Raw genomic sequence first — 19,496 nt, forward strand, 5'->3', positions numbered from 1 at the left:
TAATGATAGAAGAAATAATTCTCATTAAGAATAAAGAACCAAGGCTTCCTATAGGTGTACAACTAATGTCTTGGTGTTACTATTGGGCTATTGCCATGACCTTCTTTCTTAAATATTGTAACTGATGGACGATTACTATTATCAATGATTTGTCCAAGAATAATTTGATAAGCAATGATATATTCAGTAATTATGTGTCTAGGATAAAAGCGCTTTGGAAAGTCTAGTCCATGATCAACCCTCGTATAAGTGCCTTGAAATCACTAAAGTTGCATTTACTTACATAAGATTTGTATTTTGTCCATCAGATGTGCATGTGCATTTATAAATCTTTATATATGCAGAGATGTATGGGCCCATCCTGTAGCATGGAGAATACTAGTGTTCTAATGATTAAACAAGTCTCCTTCAATTTTTACCAGACTCCATCACATCTGCGTTGTTCAATAACACAGACGTCCTCAACTTCCCAAGCTAAGATCTGGCAGCATATACAATGGACACTTACAGGAAGTCCAAGCTGATGAACTGTCTTCTTGATCACATTGTCTGCTATTTCTGTATTAGACACATTGACTGAAGCAGTCTAGGAAAGGAAGATACACAGAAAAATGTATAAAGCTAAAGGAAGAGGTAAGATCTAGTCACGTTGTCACTTGGATTTGAAAATTAAGGGAAAATATTCTGGCTAGGCAGGTTACTGTCTGCCATTACTAAATATGAAATCATTTTAAGGTGATAGAGAGCACAGTTTTCCTACATTGGTGTTAGCTTGGGAACAGTCTTGTCTTTTTATTAGCAATAGGATGTTTGAACAGACCTGAGACTATTGGAGAACCATTGGTAGGTAAGGATGTATTGCAGTGGGACCACAATGCTCACTGTCTTCTTCCATTACCATTCCAATACTGAATGCAATGGTTTCACACTACGGAAATCATAGGACTCTTGTGGTAGTTAATCACAATGCTGCCAGAGTTGAAAAGCAGCCCAATAGCTCCATGGCCACCACAGCAGTGAAACATAGTGCAGAATACTGCAGGGGGATGTTGGAGTCGTTTCCTGTGGGAAGTGCATTGGAAGATAAAGGTGAACCAGGCTTGAAGCCCAGAACTTGCTCATAGGAAAATATTTTTAGAGATAAACTGAAGAGGATGTGCCAGTGATCATGATCCTCTACTATGGCACTGCTAATAAAGAATTATAGGGTATATGAATGCTTATAATCACTAAGCTAGAAGCCACTGATGGACATGAAGGGTAGCAGGAAGCAAATGCACTAAAATATGTGTTCAAAAGTTATTTCCGGAACTATCCTTTGTGGTGGGGCTTGTTAACCCTCTGTAAGCACTTCCTAATTACCTGCACTGAGACCTCTCTAAGAGGAGATCCCAAAGACTGTGCACTGTGAGGCCCTTTGCAGCAACCTTTCAAGATGCTTCAGAAAGGGCTTCCCAGAAATGGCAGCAGGAGCAAAGATCCCCCATTGCCCTGACCTCAGTTGTGTTGGCCTGATTCTTAGTTTTACTCACAGAAGAACAGTTTTCAATATCCAGCACAAGGATTTGGAGACTCAGGGCTTTCAGATATTCATTCTGTTTTGTCTCATTGATTTGCCTAAACGTCAGAGGAAAAAAAGAAAAAAAGTATCAGGCAAACACACAATCCCTCCACACAGGAAGTAGCAGTTAACACAGAAAAAGGGGCAAGTGATATTAAACACTTCGGTAGATACTAATCTCACAGAGATTGTATTAGTCGTCGATAAGAAAGAACTCACAATGCACCAGGAAGTAACTGGGGAGACTGGTTGGACTATCTAGAACAAATGCTGCTCTCAGCAGATGGAGCAGGGCTGAACACATTACTGGAGAGGGGACCCTAGGATCTTGTTTGGAAAGGAGTAAGGAAGAGAGGGCCCTTTCACTGTGGTAAAACAAAAGTCTTTTACAAAGAAAGACCATTTTCCAAAGATGCCAGTTCCCATTTAGTGGAATTTGATTTTCTGAACTTTAAAAGCCTCTTTTCTTCCATCCAAGGATCCTAAAGCTTGATCTTCAAAGCAGTGGAAAGCAACTAGGCACCCACTATACCAAGGGTCAGTGAAAGCTGAGCATCTAGCATCTACTGTCTCCCTCCAAATGTTTATATAGGACTGTAGAGTGATGGCAAAGGCAGAGGAGAAAGGACAGGCTACTTACCACAATAATGTCGTGAGCCACCGTTCTTTCACCTCGGATGAGCTGAGAATAAAAAGGGAAGCATAATATCAGCTAAGTGCTGAATGACTAATAATTTTTGGAGACTTTATCAGGCTTCACTTATATTTAGCTGTAAGTCTCAGTTCCTTCCTGTAAAACCCTGGAACAAAAGCGCAGTCCTTTCCTGGTTCTGTTCTAGTTTAACAAGAATAAGAAATAACAATAATAATACTAATAAAACCCTAGCAGCAGACGAGCCGAGCTGGATTTTCTGGCTGGGCTGAGAAGTGTTCAGATAAGGAACAAATATCTTTCTGTGATGCTGGACTTAACAAGTCACGTGGCTCTTTACTTTTTTGTAATGACCTTTAATTGATATTTTTTTCTAGTATCACTTCCCTTCCTCTCCTTGTAGTTCCTAGAAGCCTTCACTGGCAATATCCATCCCACATGTTTTGTGATGCAGGGGAAGTGGCATGGTTGCTAGAGTTGAGATTAAAAAATGTCCACCCTTGCATTAGAAGCCTAAGTTGTCTAATATGTGAGTCCATGGCAAAGGGATGCTAAAGGCAGCATCCCAGGTACTCAGAAGGGATGGAGCAGCCAATACAAGATGCATTTGAGAGTCCCAGTGCGTTTTCCACCAAGATACCTGTCCACAGCAATAGCTGAGCTGACTGGCACTTCTTGGTGTAGGGATAAAGGATGCCTGGCACCTGGCAGTTTTCACCATCAGATTCACCTTTTCCTAACTATAAAAAGTGCTAGGACTGTTATGACAACAGCTGCAGGGTTAATGCAAAAAGGGTTTACTTAGTGAATTGCCTGGAGTAATTTTCAGGAGGGTCCAGCTATGCTCAATTCACATGTGATGAGTTGGTGAGTCAAGGTGTGCTTAGTGTGTAAAACAGTGGCTCCCAGCCTTTTTTTGCTGTGACCTTAGATCCAGGTCACGACCCTGCCCCTGCCTCTGCCACCGCCTCACTCATGCCCAGTGGTGCCAGCAGAGCCCAGGCTGGGCTGGGGTCGTGGGGGGCAGCAGTGGCAAGATCCACGCAGGCTATGCACTGGGAGAGCCCTGCAGGTGGGACGGGCGGAGTGAGGGGTGGACCTCTTGCGACTCTGATTTGGGTCGTGTCCTGAGGTTTGGAGCCACTGATGTAGGAGCTACCCTGTGAGTATTGTATTTTAAAATGGACTACATATTTTCTGTACTCCAGAAAAAAGTTGACTAAAGCAGACTGTGCAGGTGGGGAAGGAACAGTGACAGGGAGGGGAAGGGGAAGTTTCTTTGCAATATTTAGGGTACAGAAATGAACAATTTAGTTCATTTGACCCACTGGCATTTCCTGGATGGGATTTACATGTCCTAAGTCCATTCCGTCTAAGGTAGTGGTACACATCTCATTATCCATTATCCACTTCTACCTGTGGAACTCATAGTCTTGAATACATTTGTGTTCACAGCATCCCTGTAAAGTAGAAAACTATTAGCATCCACACATCACATAGGGGAGCTGAGGACCAGATCCTCAAGGGCAGCTCACAGGAACTCAGACACCTAAACAGCTTTGACGGTTTGTGCCTTGATGACTTGCTAATTGCCAGGGAGTCCAAGCAGGGACTTGAACCCATGTCTCACAAGCCCTAAGCTAGGGGCCTAACTATTGGATCATCTTTCTTTACATAGGCCCCTGCCACTAGGGCTATAGGAGAATTCCTATATTTGTGGAACAGAGGTTTCTATTCCCTTTGCCATCATTTAGTTCTCAGTCTACATACAGCTTATTGACAGCTGCAAAACAGTGAATTTATTACTGCACTGTGATACCTGAAGGTAACGACACAGTTGGTGGTGGGCCAGCCAATGACAAAGGAATGCTCTGGACTCATTTTCTTCTCTGTCACTTCACTGAGACAGGTGCCTGTCCACACTTCACTGAGACGCACTTGCTTCTTCAGCTTCAAGCTTGAGGAAGACCTGAAATCCAAACCACAGATTGCTTAGGCTAACGAGACTAGAGTCAGATGTAGCCCATGCAAAGACTGCAAAACCATCCCTCATCACTTCTGTTAATGCCTCAGAACTGACTCTACTCGTATCCAAGTCCTGGGCCTCCCCTCTTTCAGCACTAGCACAATGTGTACAGGTGGATGGCAGGCCTCTATGATTCAGACTGTTTACTATCCACAACATAGCACTGATATCTGAACTTACCCCATAAGTTTTTGCCTATTAGGCTGGGGAGGGGGGGGGGGGGGTTCAGAGTAGGGCCAAAAAGGGAGTCAATTTTTTGATCTCTACACTCACTTTCTTCCCTCAACCATGGAAAGAATGCCATGGCATTTCTTCAAGCCTCATGAAGTAAAATCAAGGTCACTTTGATAAGATCAGCCTACTGTGTGGAAATGTAGACAGTGATAAATTAAAGCAAGACATGCCAAAAAGAATGTAGAATATATTTCGGGGTCGGGGCGGGGGGGGGGGAAGGTGGCAAAGTTATATGTAATATTGTCTTTGAAAAATATGATTCTCTTGGTGCCCAGACCCACAACTGAATTCAGTCCTGGCTTAAACTTCACTGGGTGTGTAGACATGACCCTTGTGAAGCTTGTCGGCATCCTCTTACTTTGACTTGGCGATGATCAGCATGTCATTGAAGAGGAACAAGTGTCTCTCTTGGGTCTGCAGTCCCACAGTTAGCTGTACGCGCTCATCCAGGATGAAAACAGAATTAGGGCTACTAAAAGCCCCGGTTGGCAGCCCATTATCTGGATGGGATGAGGAAACTGTAATTTCCCTGGGGAAAAAATATCATCACATCGAGCAGTTATTTCCTTTCCTTTAAGACTTCATTGATAACATAATACATAGGTGGCCTAATTGCTTAATTTCTTCTTGTATGTTAGTTGAACCCAGCAAGGAACCATTGAGAGTAAAGCAGAGTCCTTATGAAAATGCACAAAATGCCACTTTCTTTCCTTCCCCAACTGCAGTATATATAGATATATTCTAGATATAGATATATAAAAGTTATACAGATCTATACCTATAAACACCGATATAGAGATGTCATAGATATAGCTATATAAAGGCTATATATTAAGCAGTTTGCAGGGAAAGGACTATAATGGGCCAGATTCTGCTACTCTTTCTTTTATTCAATAGCATAATTTGAGGGTCCTATGAAATCAGTAAGACTGAAAAATATTTATACTAATAGGTGGGATTTTCAATACTGTTGGCCCAAGTCAGCTGCCGGTGGACTCAATAGTTAAACCCCCACAGACTTTTATGGGAGCAGCTACAGGCTTTTGAACAATCCTGCCCACACTGTCATTGAACACTTGCATCCAAGCAGCCAGGAGGCTCCCTCTCTTCAGTTCCTGGGACTTTCATCATCCAACCAAGTAGGTTCTCAGTTTATAATGCCAGTACCTCTAAACATGAAAAGTTACATTCGCATTCAAACACGCTGTTAAAAGCGCCCCATGTACGTCAATGGAAGCTGGGAGCAGTCACATCAAGCAAACTCAGCAGTGAATTTCCTAACGGCAGAGAAGTTATAAGGTTTTGTAAACACAACAGAAGGGGAGCAAAAAAATTCACCAATGCTCTGATGGCCTAAGCATTTTCCCAGCTCCCTCCACAGCAATGCATCATGAGAACAGTTTAGAGTGTCCCCCTCCCTTGCAAGGAGACTCTCCAGCCAAATAAAGTCAAGAATTTGTTTCTTTTTTATTGAGTGAGTGCAAGATGGGGGGGGGAGGGGAGGGGGCAGGGAAGGGAGGGGGAAGAGAGTTTCTCACTTAGCCAGGAGATAGCAGAATGAAAAGATCTCTGTGCTTTATTTTAAGCTACCCTAAAACATCGGTTCCTGCATGAATGCCTCACAAAAGCAGGACTTACTCCCAGGCAGTTAAATAAAGGCTGAAATGAAACTGCTGCCCTTGGGAAGAACTCCTGGATCCCAAATGTAAATCACTTAAGTTTTTATCTTGTATTTAAAATATTTATTTTAACTAAACAAATCACTGCCGCAATGCTATTTATGAGGGTGTTATCAGGGCAGAGCAGGGAAAGAGCACGACACTCCTTTATCTGTTGTCTAATTGTTACACTGTGCAGAGTGGAGATGGAGTGGCTGGATTCTAAGTTGATTAAGCTCCCATCAAAGGGATGTGAGGCTTGGCTTGCAGATAGCACTTGATATTTCAGCAAAAGATTTGGAGGGCCAGTGCACTCATATTTGACTCTTTAGTCTGGAACTCCTTGTGCTTTCCATCTGAAGAAATCCATGAAGCACTGGATGGCTCCAGAGATTGCTGACAAGAGAAGGGGTTTTTTTTTTTTGTCTCCATTGAAGTAACCAGTCAACACATGGCCCCGGGGCAATAGTAAATAAATGCTGCTACCATCTGATAAGTGAAATAAGTCTTGCGGAGTCAGTCTGGTTCCTAGTGGGAAAACATCCATATTTCGAAACCAGCCACCCCATTAGCAGCTGGCGTAGGCAGGGAACAAGCCACCTTGACTGAATTCCTACCCGCCTTTAGAAAGGACTGAGCAGTGATATGCCTTTGTATAATGATATGGAGAACTCGTGACCCCTGTTTGTATTGAGAATGCTCTGAAAACAGTCGTTTGTTTTTTTCTTTGAGGCAGTCAGTCTACAAGCTCCCACCAGGAGCACATTAATTTAAAAAGCTAAAGTTTCTGTATCATTGCTCATCCCCATGCCTTTCTTGGGGTAACCGAATAAGAAACCCTGCATCCCCTACTCAGGTGCAATTTTGATTCTCTTTCTATTTACTGTGTTCGATTAAGAGTCTTCAGAATTAACCCCGCTGCATTTTTAACTGCAGCAGTTAAAGGCCCGCGTGGAACCTGACTGCTCTCACCTGAGCCAGCAGCCCGTAGTCGACTTCAGGCATAGCAGGCTGAATGCCCTGAAAAGCTTCTTTTTAACACAAAGCTCTATTTTGACACTTACCAGTGATGTTTTTCAGCAAGGACTGCACATCACTGGCACCAATCACCGAGGACAGAGGAGTCCTTCAAGAAAAGTCTGCTCTGGGCAGCTTGTATTCCAAGGTTTTTTTTTTCCTGTCTCCCTTTTCCGTTACATCAGTTCTACATTTCTTAGGGCATCTCTATTTCTGCTTCTCATGCCATTGCTGGTTACATGGCAGACTAAACAGCAGTGAATCCATCAGCTAAACATTCACTGACTGCCCAGCTGGAATTTCACAGAGAAGCTTATGAGAGACGGAGGGCTTGTGTCCTTTAGAGCGAGGCAGGGCTGGAATTTTTGTCCTTTTCTAGTTTTGTGAAAAAAATTAAAGGAAAAAAAAAGTCCTAATTCTTTTAGGGGAGTGTTCTCCCCCAACTTCGTAGCTGAGGAATCAACATATATGGGGTGGGCAGAGGAAGGAAGGGAGGCAGAGCTGAAATGGCAGAAGTACCTGCACATTAACCCTTCCACACAGACAAGGCTTAATGAAGAGAGCTCCCATGAAGCTCATTTCCATAGCTCCTGCCATGGGTTTCCCTGCAGCCAGTGCCCTCTACTGCTGAAGAGGAGAAAGCAGGGTTTGCCTCTTAAACGGATGCAGTGCTGGGAGTGGATTGGGCCGGCAGTGCAGGAAGTAAAGGTTTTGGGGTGTGTGTAGATGAAACGAGGGCCCTAAATTGAAGTGGTGGGTTTTTAAAAACACTGCTTCAATTTAGGGCCCTTTAAACCCCTGTGTCATGCACACACCTAAACTTATCTGCCTCTCTGGTGGTGGGGAGGGCAAGGTGAGCTGCCAGTGGGCAGTGTCGTCCTGGTGCTCCCCCCCACAACAGCAGCAGTTCCCCCCCAGGTGGCACCAGCCCGCCGGCACCCAGCTTGGGTGGTCCTGGGGGGCACTGCAGCCATGGAGGGAAGCACTGGGCCCCTGCACAGCTCAGGCAGGCAGGTAGGCTCCAGGGAAAAACAAAAAGATCATGCTTGCTGTGTTTCTTGGGTAAAGCCTGCCTTCCCGGGCTGCTGCCAGGCTGCCTGCGTTGGCTTCCTGCAGAGCTGCAGGGAGCCTGGTGCTTCGCTCTGTGGCTATAGGGGCAGCAAACTAAAACTCTCCCAAGTCATTTAAAGCACATTACACTGCCAGATTAGCTACAGTGGATGGAATTACTCTGCAATATGCCACCGATGCGTGCAAACACCAACACCATTAAAGTGGTGCAAAAGCATTTAACCTGCTTTCAAGTGTCGTGCACACATGCCTCTCGTTTCATCTATACATGGCCCTAGCTTTTTATCTACAGAAGAGGCATTACACAGGGGATTTGGGGCTTTCTGGAATTGTCCCTCATTTCAGGTTTTGGAGTTAATCGGCAGATCAAAAATATAGGAACGAAAGAAAGCCAAGACAAGGTGCCAGGCCAAGGTGGAAGCTCCATTGCTCAATTGAGAACACAGACCTGAACAAGAGGCACATTGTCCCATCTCTGCTCTTTCTGACTCTGTTGGCCATTAAATTCACAGATGTGCTGCCACCTGGGTTCAAAACACTCAAGTAGCCTTGTCCACCTCTAGATACCTTTTTCTTTGAAGGCCCCATATGCTGTGTGGAACACTATGTCCTATTCTCCCTGGCAATCTATTAGTTGGCTTCCAGACAGCAAACTGCCAGGCTGCTATGACTAACCAAGTATCCATCCTATGTGTGGCTTGGCTACGGGCACACAAAGTTCACCTTCACGTTGGCTGTTTTTTCATACAATAAGGTCCAGACTCAGTTATGTTTATATCAACCTGGAGTAATTCCATCATGGTCAATGGCATTATTCTGGATTTACATCAGCATAACTGAGATCACAATCTGGCACTACATGTTTTCAGCCTAGCACTTTTAAAGCATTCTCCAGTAAGAAGTGGGAGACTTTCCAGGTGGGAAATTGGTCCAGATACAGATGGCCCCTGGGTCTGGCCATTGAATTAGAGCATGGATTAGACTGTCTATTTTATTTTATTTTTTAGTTGCAGACAGGGGCTAAATGACTTCTCGGGGTGTCAGAATGTCCTTACCTGGAATGGTGTTTGGACTTGCTGAGAGCTTTGGTAATAGCAGATGGGGTAGAGCGTCTTCTTTGGACTATGGGTTTCATCTTCTATGGGAAAAAGGTACATCCAGTTAGTATTGTCAGTGCCATCTCTGCATTCAGGTTACCATTGCATCCATGTATGCTGCATCCTTCTTTTTATATCACTTTTTCTTCTATCTGGTTGCCACTCATGGAACCTAGACTTAGAAAGCCAGATGTGTTTCCAGAAGCGTTTCACTTTCTTTTGCTTGATATTAAAATACTCAACAGCTCTCACATACACCCAAGAGACTCGAAATTTTCCTAACTGGAAATATTGCCAGTTTTCACAGCTAAAAATCAAAGTGAATTGTAGGAGTAATGGGATGAAATCGACCAGAGGAAAATTTAGGCTGAAGTTCAGGAAAACCTTCCTAACAGTCATGTCTAGCAGACAGTGGAATAGTCTGCTAAGGAAAGTGATGGAAACCCCATTTAAACCTGGACTGGACAAAACCACGGAGAGCATATAGCACTGGAGGGAGCAATCTTTTATTGGCTGGAGTAATGGATGAGATTACATAATAGGTTTTCTCTACCGCTAATTTCTGTGATTAATAGAGCCTGTTATTAACCACTCTCAAGGTTGTGTAGCATCAGAACGCCCATCATTTCTAACTGGTTGAACTTTAAGATTTCTGCCTGCCCCACAAATGATTCGACTGTAATGACTATCCTTGTCAGTTATAGTGGGAAGGCTTCCAAGTAAATATATTTGTGTGTAGGTCACAAGTCTTCTTTTATTTTTCAAAATAAATGTTGTGCTGGAGAAAGATGCCAGATTTACGACCCTTGGGAACAAATCATGAAATTAGCTGGGCTACTCCCTGGGAGGAAGAGTTGCAGATCTGGCTAAACAGTTCAGCTTCAGTATTTACAGCATCTGCCTGTGTTTGGTATTCAAATACCCGAAAGCTGAAAGTACATAAGAGTATTGTAGAGCTTGGGACATCTGCGCTGTTCGGTCAACACACAGGATTCCTCAAAAGGAAAACAAGTTTTGATTAGCCAGTGAGGACTTTCACAAGCTCTTAGGTGGAGTTTTCCAGCCCTGACCAGCCAACTGGTATCAACCCTTCCCTTTGGGGGTGCTGAATTTCTATAGAGTTACTGTATTTTCCATGATTGTGTGCATATCATTTATATATAACCCAAGATGTAAAAAGTATTGACTGCAGGAAAGGGATTGAATGATTTACTATACAGTCACCAGGAAAAAGAACCTCTGGCTCATCTATAGAGGAAGTTCTTTTTGACAGCACTAAGTATTTGCGTATGCAGACAGTTTGTTCCTGGTAGGAGAGGAAATGGAAAGGGTACAAAAGAATACAAAGGTCATAGAGTCAAATGACAAAGAAGCTGGGCTTGTTATCAATATCAGCAAAATTAAATGCACGATCACATCCAGAAATAAATCTCAGGATCAGAGCCAGATAATAGGCTTGTGCAAAATTTCGCCGGCTGTTTTGTTTCGACACTGTTTTGACCCGTTTTGAGCTCGAAACAGTGAAATCAAAATGAAATGAAGGGCTTTGAAACAGCCTCAAAATGAAATGAGGGCAGTCGAAACTTTTTGAAAGTTTCGAAACGTTTCAAGTTTTGAAACTGAAGCTGGGCTTGCCTGCAGGGAAACAGAAAGTAAGGAGAGGGAGGGGGAAGAGGGGGGAAGGACTGCTCTCATACTGACTGTGACAGTTTGGCTGCCTGAGATGCTGCTGGTGCTACTGTGCTGCTTACTAAGTTATTACCTGTTGTCATTTAAAGTGGTGGACTGGACTGAGGCTATAGGGAAAGAGGAGACCTAATTGGGGCACACTACCGTGTCATGTAGAGGCCCCAGCACCAGTGAGGATGCGCCTTAACACACACACAAGTCACACGTCACGAGTTTTGCTTGTCAGCAGCTTGAGGTGCAGTTTTCTAGAAACCCCTGTACCAATCTCCTTGAAATCTGTCAGGTTTCATGGCCTCAACAGGAACTACCACGCCTGCAGTTTTCACCCCCCGCCGTGCTTTCACACACACACACGACATGAGTTTTGCTTGTCAGCAGCTTGAGGTGCAGTTTCCCAGAAACACCTGCACCTATCTCCTTGAAACTTGGCAGGCTTCATGCCCTGAGAAGGTGCTACCATCTTTGCTGTTTCCATCCAAATCAGGAAATAAATGACAAAGTTATAGGCAGTTTTGTGTTTCCCTGTTATAGCCAATGGGCAAAATGTCGAAACAGTGAAACAGTTTCAACAAAACGAAATGGGACAGTGCTTCAAAATGAAATGAAACTTGAAACGAAACACTGTCCCATCAAAATGGCAAAATGGAAGTTGACACGAAACGGTGCTGTTTCCCACAGCCCTGGAAAATAAGGATAGGGAATGACAACGTTGAAAAGGTAGAGAAATTTAAATATTTAGGAACCATAATCAATGGGGGCAATTAATAACTGAAGACATCAAGGCAAGAATTTATAGTACTAAAATTTGCCTGCAGATCTTGGATAAAATAATGGCATCAAGGAAAAATCTCAAGAAACCTTAAAATCCAGCTTTATAGTACAATTGTTTAACTTGTCCTTTTATATGATGTGAATCCTGGACATTGACAAAGGAAAATGGAAAAAGGCTACAAGTGTTTGAAAACAATGTGGTAGGGAAACATATCTGGTGCAATACAAGAAAACAGAATAGATGAGAACATGTAATCAAGAGCTTGTGGACTTTTACAAAATACCTGATGCCGTGAGCAAGATAAGGGCACAGAGAATGAAATGGGCAGGGCAAGAACTACAGAGAGAAGCCATGAAAAGCAGATTTGGGTCATTAAGGGGGAGGGTATTAGACCTTGAGGGAGACCAAGGCAAGGATGGAAAGATAACGTACAAACTGATCTGGAAGGGATAGGCAAAGACGCAACAAGGTAGAAGGGGCTTGTGCAAGACGGGGGAAATGGAAGGCTCTAGTTAAGGTGGTCAGAGACCCTTGAGACCAGAGAGAGAGAGAGAGATAGGAGCTGTGTCTATATGCAGCTCTGATTCATCCAAACAGTTCACAGGACATTTTCCCATGAGGTAACTCCAGGATAACAGTTATCAGGAATAGCACTTTTTCAACATATCAAGATTCTGGTTTTTCATGCTGTCTCCAAGACTGCACAGGAAAGTATGTTACTATCCTCTTAATTTTATATAGTAAAAAATAATAAGACATATTTATTTATACATAGGCAGCAGTCTGCTGGACATCTCTCAGTTATGCAGGAAGATCACATACTTGTTCTAAAGACTGAGCAACTTAAACTCAGTCACATGTGAGACCACTGTACTATCTCCCCCAAGCACAACAGTGCTGCTGCCTTCAGAGCCTTCCTCAAGCTTGTATAGCCTTAGGATGCTTCAGGGTATAGGCGTCCCCTCACATAGAGACCAAACACATTTTTTCCAGGTGCACAAGGAGACGTTTCTGGTGGATGTAAACTGGGGTGCTCAACCCTTGGCATACGAGCCGTATTTGGTCTCTGGCACCAGGTCACCCAGCTCCTTGTTACTTTGGAGATTTGGCAGTGGGTTAGCAGTGGTACCACTCCTCTGCTGCCAAATTTCTGGACTTCTGGCGAGACCTGGGCCCAGTGTGCTAGACTGTGTGCCTGATTCTGGTGTGCAGGGCTGCCCGGGGATGGCACCAAGCCCCAGGGCCCAATCCTAGTGCGTAGGAAAGCACTGTGCCCCAGGGTCCGATCTGGGTTTGTGGGGTTTGATCCTGGCACATGGGGCTCGATCCAGCCCGTGGACTAGCCTCATGCCACTCATCTGGCCTATGGGGCCAAAAGCTTGGGCACCACTGATCCAAGCGGTACTTATCACCATAGTACCTGAGTTTCTTACTGAGTTAAATAGGTCCACAGTACAGCCTAATCAAATGTAATTTTACAATTTTTCTCCCCTTTTTCCCCTTAATGGGAGAGAAAGTTATAGTTGCGTGTGTTTGTATGTGTGCACGTGTGTGTTTGTGTGTGTATGTTTGTGTGTGCATATTACCATGCACAAAAAGATTATTAAGGCTGCAAAAGCAAACACTCAAAAGTTAGAAAATGCCAGAATTAAGATTGCCTGTGGAACCTTAGGTTGCCTTTGGGTGTATGTATTATAATACAGTCTTTAATGAGATAATCGCATACCTTTTTAACGGAATGACCTGTTTCATTCAGTGCACAGAATGGACAGTGTCTAATACTTTTTTATCTTTATCACCATGTGTAGGCCCCAGCCTTATGTACTATACATTATTCACTAAATACAGATCTATTATTTCCCTACAAGCTTTTCTAGGTTGCTTATCAATAAAGCAGCTGAATAACTTACAGATGTAAATGTAGTAATTTTCATCACACCCTGTGAAGGCGGGAGATGGTATTATCTCCAGTTTACAGTTGGAAAACTGAGATATAGAAAGATTAAAGTAAAAAAAAAATCTGTTAATTTTCAGTGCTTCATTTGAACTGCCTAGGATCCCATTTTCTCCTGAGTACCAAACCTTTCACAGTATTTTTCTTTTCAAAGTACTGTTTCCACTCATTTATGTTGCATCTGTGAATACTCAGTGACTCAAGTCATACACCCTAAAAATGAGGGACCCAATTACTGACCAGTTACATGCTTTTAAGTGACTAGCAGGAGCTCTGGAGCAAAGTTCACCAAGGCAGCAGTTAACTAACTACCCTAACCACCTTCTTATAGTACCATGTCTTGTTGTGTTCAACTTCTGCAACAAGAGTGCAAGGGGTCCTTCACCATACTGTCCTCATACATCCCTAGAGCAGGCCTATGCTGCTGACTGAATGACACAGGTGGTCCTGTGAAAAAAGTATGTAATCAGGAATCTACAGGTTGTATCACTAATATACAAATGGAAAATGAAGGTTGCACAAAGCACCTTAATTGTGTCATAGCTTAACTTCAGAGTGCTTTATTTTGCAGCTTTAATGTTTTTTTAATATAGTTTCTATCCTTTTTTTCTCTTGCTCTTTCTCTCTGTATGTGTACACACACACGCACACACATACACACATGCATATACATACATATACACACACATATATAGAGCGAGAGACGGAGAGAAAGAGCAATTCCTCCTCCCTCCTGAAGTGACTGCCAAACAAAGATCTATGTCTGCCTTAAGGAGTTTCACAGAGGGAACTGAATAAAAATAACATCAGTTCAAAAATGTTTGTTTAAAAAAAGAAGAAAAGCCCATACTGAGAGAGAACATCTGGCTTTCAGAGGTGCCCTACTGGGATAAAATGTTCTTACAAAATATGATACAGTAAAGCAGCAGTAATGCAACATCTTAGGGAAGGAAAACAGGGAGCCAGCATAACAGTTTGATGTAAAAAGCCAAGCAATCTCCAATCAGAAATGTCACTAGCTGAAGAAATCTGATGCGCATAGCCAAATGCTTTGGCCTATAGGGACTTATTTTTGCCTCACCTCCAAATGTGTTCTAACAACGTCTCCTATGTATAGATGGCCTTTCATCCTAATAGATCCCAAAGCATATTGCAAACTGCTTTATGAAGAGTATTTTGCTAGGCATCAAAGTGACGTCTCTTCTCTGGTAGAATATGGCAGCTAGCTAGGAAAATGGAGCAACACTACATGGGAGAAGTAGCACAGGAGGGCACGTTACCCCAATTAAAATAGCAAAGAGGCTGAGTGTAACTATGCAAACTGAAGCATGACTGGGACTCTTCTGAGAAGTGCTGTCGTTTGTTTGATAATCGTGGCCAGTTCTCATCTTATCTGAATGATGAAAGCACAGCACTCACAGAAGCATTAGATTAGTATTGGCTTAACAGAAAGTGTGTGTTGGGCAACCCATGACATCATTTCCAGCAACAACTGTGGAGGCCTCATCTGTGTGCACCGCTCAGATGTAATCTTAGGCACTAAGGCTAGCAGAGGGCAAGTTATGCTTCTCAAGGCATGGCTACACTTCTTCCAAACTGAGCTAGGGAGCATTGCAGTGAAGCAGGGTATGGCTACTCCTCAGGCTACATCCCAGAAAAGGAAAGAAAGAGGCAGTTAGCTGTGCTATTCTGAAATCAGGCAGAAGATATGGTAGAGTGGCATCTTAGAGACTAGCATGTTCAGAGAAGCATCAGCTTTCACAGGTGACAGCCTCATCAGATGCTACCAATGGATTTGCAGAGAGCAGTACTTCCTAGACTGGACCACAGGTCGTATTGACATGTGATCATTTACTGGTTCCAAATACAATCATTATTCTTCCACTACCCTGAGTTCGCTAATATGTGTCAGGCCTAAATAAAGGGCAGAAATGGGCTTGAGATTCAGGGCTGACTCCAGATAAAGTAGAAAATAGTGATTACCTTTGCCAGCCGGCTGCTGAGTTAGAAATTATTTTGTCACTGGTTAACAAACCTTGCAATAAGATTGCATCACTGGCACTGACAGAGGTACAGGCATTGACCTAATTGACAGAATTGAAAATACATTTGCTTTGACTTTTATCTTGTTAGGTTGATGGCAAGAAATTACTTCATGGTTATGTTCAGCAGCAAAAGAATATAGACTTGCAGCTATTCAGCTTTTCTTCTCCTTCCTGGCTGGAAGTGTATCACATTTTAAGATGCCTCATGCCATACCTAGGGCCATGTTTTGACCAACTTTGGTTGATAAGGGAAAACCAGCTTTGCTGATGCAATTCTCAAGAGATTGCTGGACATGGAAACGAGTCTCATAATTCCTTAGTCTTTCTTCCAGTGAAGAACTACTATGCATAAAACGTATATTGAACCCCAATATGTTTTTGGAGCTTGTTACACCAAACAGCGCTTTATGCCTGTGTTGAAACAAGTATAATGGTTATAATTATTATAATTAACAAAAAAAAATATGACCAGATAAAGAAATCTTTGGTGATTTTTTATCTATCTTCAGTGTTTTTTGGGCAGCCAGTAATAGCAAGTGAGAACTGAAGTGGAAGAAAATGGTACAGTGGTGAGTAATATGATGTAATTTTAATGTCATGCATCACACACCCAGTTAGGACGAGAAATGGGTACTAGCTAACTGGAATCCCTATCTTAGGAGAAATGATAAAATATTTTCCCTTAAAAAATTTAAGTCATTATTTCCCATGAAAAATCCTTAATGTTTTCTGAGTTGCTGTAGTGGTCACAATTTTACTACACATCCTTTTGCAAGACCTGATGGGGGGCATTAAACAACTTAGCTCACTCACCTCGGGAGACTATTTCGATGCCGTTTCAAGATTTAGAACAGCTAGCTCCAGATTTCTGTTGCGCTCCAGTTTTCCATGAGCATTGTATTTTCTAGGAACGTTACTATGTGACTTTATTTTCTTGTATCTCGTGGTATACACACCACTGACGGGACAAGGATATTATGCAGCACACATGAAAGTGCTCTCCTTGTTCTAAGTTATTAACACATGAAACCTCAGTTTCAAGGTACAGGACTAGCAGCCTTGTTCAACACACAGTGTTCAGTTGCATGTCTGCTACAGAGAACTGATGTAACATTCCTGTGGTATCCTGCCCCACTGTACGCTAGCTCTCATGTAAAACCTACAGTGGACTCTTCAGGAGGCTGTCTACATTTTGGTTGTTCCAAGTTCCTAGTTGCACACATGGGCTGGTTCCTCCCTGGAAAGTTACTCTTACTTCACTGTGTTCCAAATTAAGTTAAGAATTAAGTGAGCAGTCAAAGTGCCAGCATCTTGGTTTGGCACTGTTTCTAGTTCAAGAGGCTCTTTTTGAAATAATCCAAAGCTTTTTTGCATCTCTCTGGACGAGTGGTGTCAGATTTCCAGTACTCTCTGCCTACAGCAGGGTTGAAAATGCCTCTCCAATGGTGCCTTGGGGCCCCTGTCTTCCTACTGAAATGAAGATCTGGATTTGTCACGTGTACATTATAAACCAGCCCAATCAAAGGAAGTTAATCGTACTTTTATGGACCACCTCAACAACATTTGGGTTAACTAACTGGTCAGTTTTATTGCATCCTAATGATTCTTCTGAACTTAGTTCTAACTGATATTATTTTGGGATGTCACTGTGAACCAACAGATCACCAAACTGCAGGGCTCCTGGATTCTTAATCTGGCTCTGCTGCTAAGTGGCCACTTTTCTTCACTCTTGTAACAGAGAGCAGCGACTGTACCTATCTCCCATAGGTGTGATGATACTTTAAGTAGTTAATGGTAAAACACTGAGTTTTTGTGTGGAGCATTACAGATGTTCAGAGCTATGCACAGGAAGCCATTTACAGCAACCAATAAGAAATGCTATTGACCATGCCACACTCAGGAGTGAGGTAGCGTAGCTTTGAATGATATCTGCTGACATCTTATCTATAACATTACTTAAATTTGCAGCCACAGCTTGGTTATAGAACCCACTTGTACCAAGAGGAGAATTAAATATCATGCCAAACTGGCTCAAGCATATGCTTGCCGTTGCCTTCTATGGGACAGAATCAGAATTGCTAACCGATATATCGTAGCCCACACCGGTGACATTCTCTTTTAGCTCAGGTGATAAAGGCTGGTGTTTGTGGACTATATTCCCGCCGGCCATTACAATATCCATGGATTGCTGCTCTATCAGTACATTAAAATGAGGAGGGGAATCACTCTGCTCAACCATCTGATGTTGTGTTGCACGAATATTTTTGACTGAAGTTAACACAGTTCATATTAACCAGGCTCTTGAATTTGTAAGCTGTCAAAGGGACACAGCATGATCTCCCCTCTGTTTTGTTGCCATGGGAACATATTTGAGTTTACTCAACATACTTTGAAAGTACTTGAACACTTGCAACACCCTGGACTGTGTTTGTGTATTACTCATCCCAGGGCTGCCAATTTTAGCTGTGTATTTCTTGGCACTCGTGAAAGTTGCGAGTCTAATATCCCTCATTCCAAACCCATGTATGGCCTACAATATCAATTCAGCTGGCCAGTGTAAGCAGGGGTTTTTTTTTTCCTTGCTGACCTCTGTGCTTGAGTGTTATTATCCAGACCATTAACTTGGGATGGAGAAGAAAAAATATACACCTGCTACATACAGGGTAGATTTTTCTTCTCACTGGAGAGGAGCTGGTCAACGCTCCTTGGGACATCAGCTTTGTGGGCACGGCTGACATTTCGGCTTCATTCAGATTCCTGATTTTTATTTTGAAAAGAGAGGTTTGAAAGGTGATTGTGCAAATTGTACCTGGCTGAAACTGGCAGGCTTCTTATCAGTTTCACACTGCCCACCACTGAGCCACAGGGTCGAGAGGAAGTGGTCAGGCTGACTGGCAAACTAACCAGTCTATCTACTTCACTCAGCAGTTGCGTTGCCTTCCAAGGTGCACGGTGCAGAGGTGTCCTTAGGAATGCTGCTTTAGGGTCCCCAGGCCCCTGGTCCAGCCAGCTCCTTCAGGATGCCTGACTTGAGGCAGCTGGATTGCAAGGCTTTGGGGGTCAGACAGGCCAGGGAGTGAGCTGGCTGGGAATGTGGAAACCCTGGCATTCCCGGCCAAAGGGCAGCCTGTGCAAAGAGGGGAACCCTTGGAAGTTGTGGGGTTCCTAGCCCTCAGGAAAGATGCATGGCACAGCTACCCCAAAGCAGTGGAGACTAGAGAGCTGCCAAGGAGCTGAGTGGGTGAGTTGGCAGAAAACAGGCTCTTTGCCCATGGAAATCTATTCGGCGGACAAGTTTCAAAACCTGCCTGATAGGCAAGGTTGCATCAGAACTGGGCCTGTGTTCTGCTGGAAGATTCCTCAAAAGCAACATGCTGCTGTGAAATGTTTTGCCTTTGGTAAATCAGTATTTTCTGATGGTAGACTGTTCCTTGATATTATAAGGACTGGCAAAAAGCAGGGTATACTTGCATTTTATGGACTGACTAATGGAGATGTGTAAGCTTTTGTGAGCAACAGCTCACTTCAGATACTATGAAGTGACTGTAGAGAGTAGAGCTTAAGGTTATAGCAGACAAAATGCAAACTACCTCAACAGGTCTATGCCTCTATTAATACGTTGCCTGTTGGGGTCATGTAACCTCAGTGCTGTAATGGCAAGGTATAGAGCCTTCTGATTTCCAGCCTAAATTTGTTCACGGCCAGTTTATGCCCATTTGT

The 19,496-nt window shown here is 43.2% G+C and overlaps 1 protein-coding gene across 1 annotated transcript in view; it reads right to left on the reverse strand.

Moving 5' to 3' along the window:
- The window catches only part of LOC149858176 (uncharacterized), a 51,386-nt gene that overhangs the window by 12,717 nt on the left and 19,173 nt on the right, over nucleotides 1–19,496 (reverse strand). Inside the window, exons 2-7 of the mRNA XM_090060563.1 lie at nucleotides 9,275–9,357; nucleotides 4,832–5,002; nucleotides 4,033–4,182; nucleotides 2,202–2,243; nucleotides 1,533–1,617; nucleotides 509–586 (exon numbers count right to left, since the gene is read on the reverse strand). Coding sequence (XP_089916689.1) covers nucleotides 509–586; nucleotides 1,533–1,617; nucleotides 2,202–2,243; nucleotides 4,033–4,182; nucleotides 4,832–5,002; nucleotides 9,275–9,357 — 609 coding nt within the window. The remainder of the gene's footprint in view (nucleotides 1–508; nucleotides 587–1,532; nucleotides 1,618–2,201; nucleotides 2,244–4,032; nucleotides 4,183–4,831; nucleotides 5,003–9,274; nucleotides 9,358–19,496) is intronic.

This window comes from Crocodylus siamensis, chromosome 8, assembly GCF_052110815.1.
Source record: "Crocodylus siamensis isolate JL-2025a chromosome 8, ASM5211081v1, whole genome shotgun sequence".
Classification (NCBI taxonomy): Eukaryota; Metazoa; Chordata; order Crocodylia; family Crocodylidae; genus Crocodylus; species Crocodylus siamensis.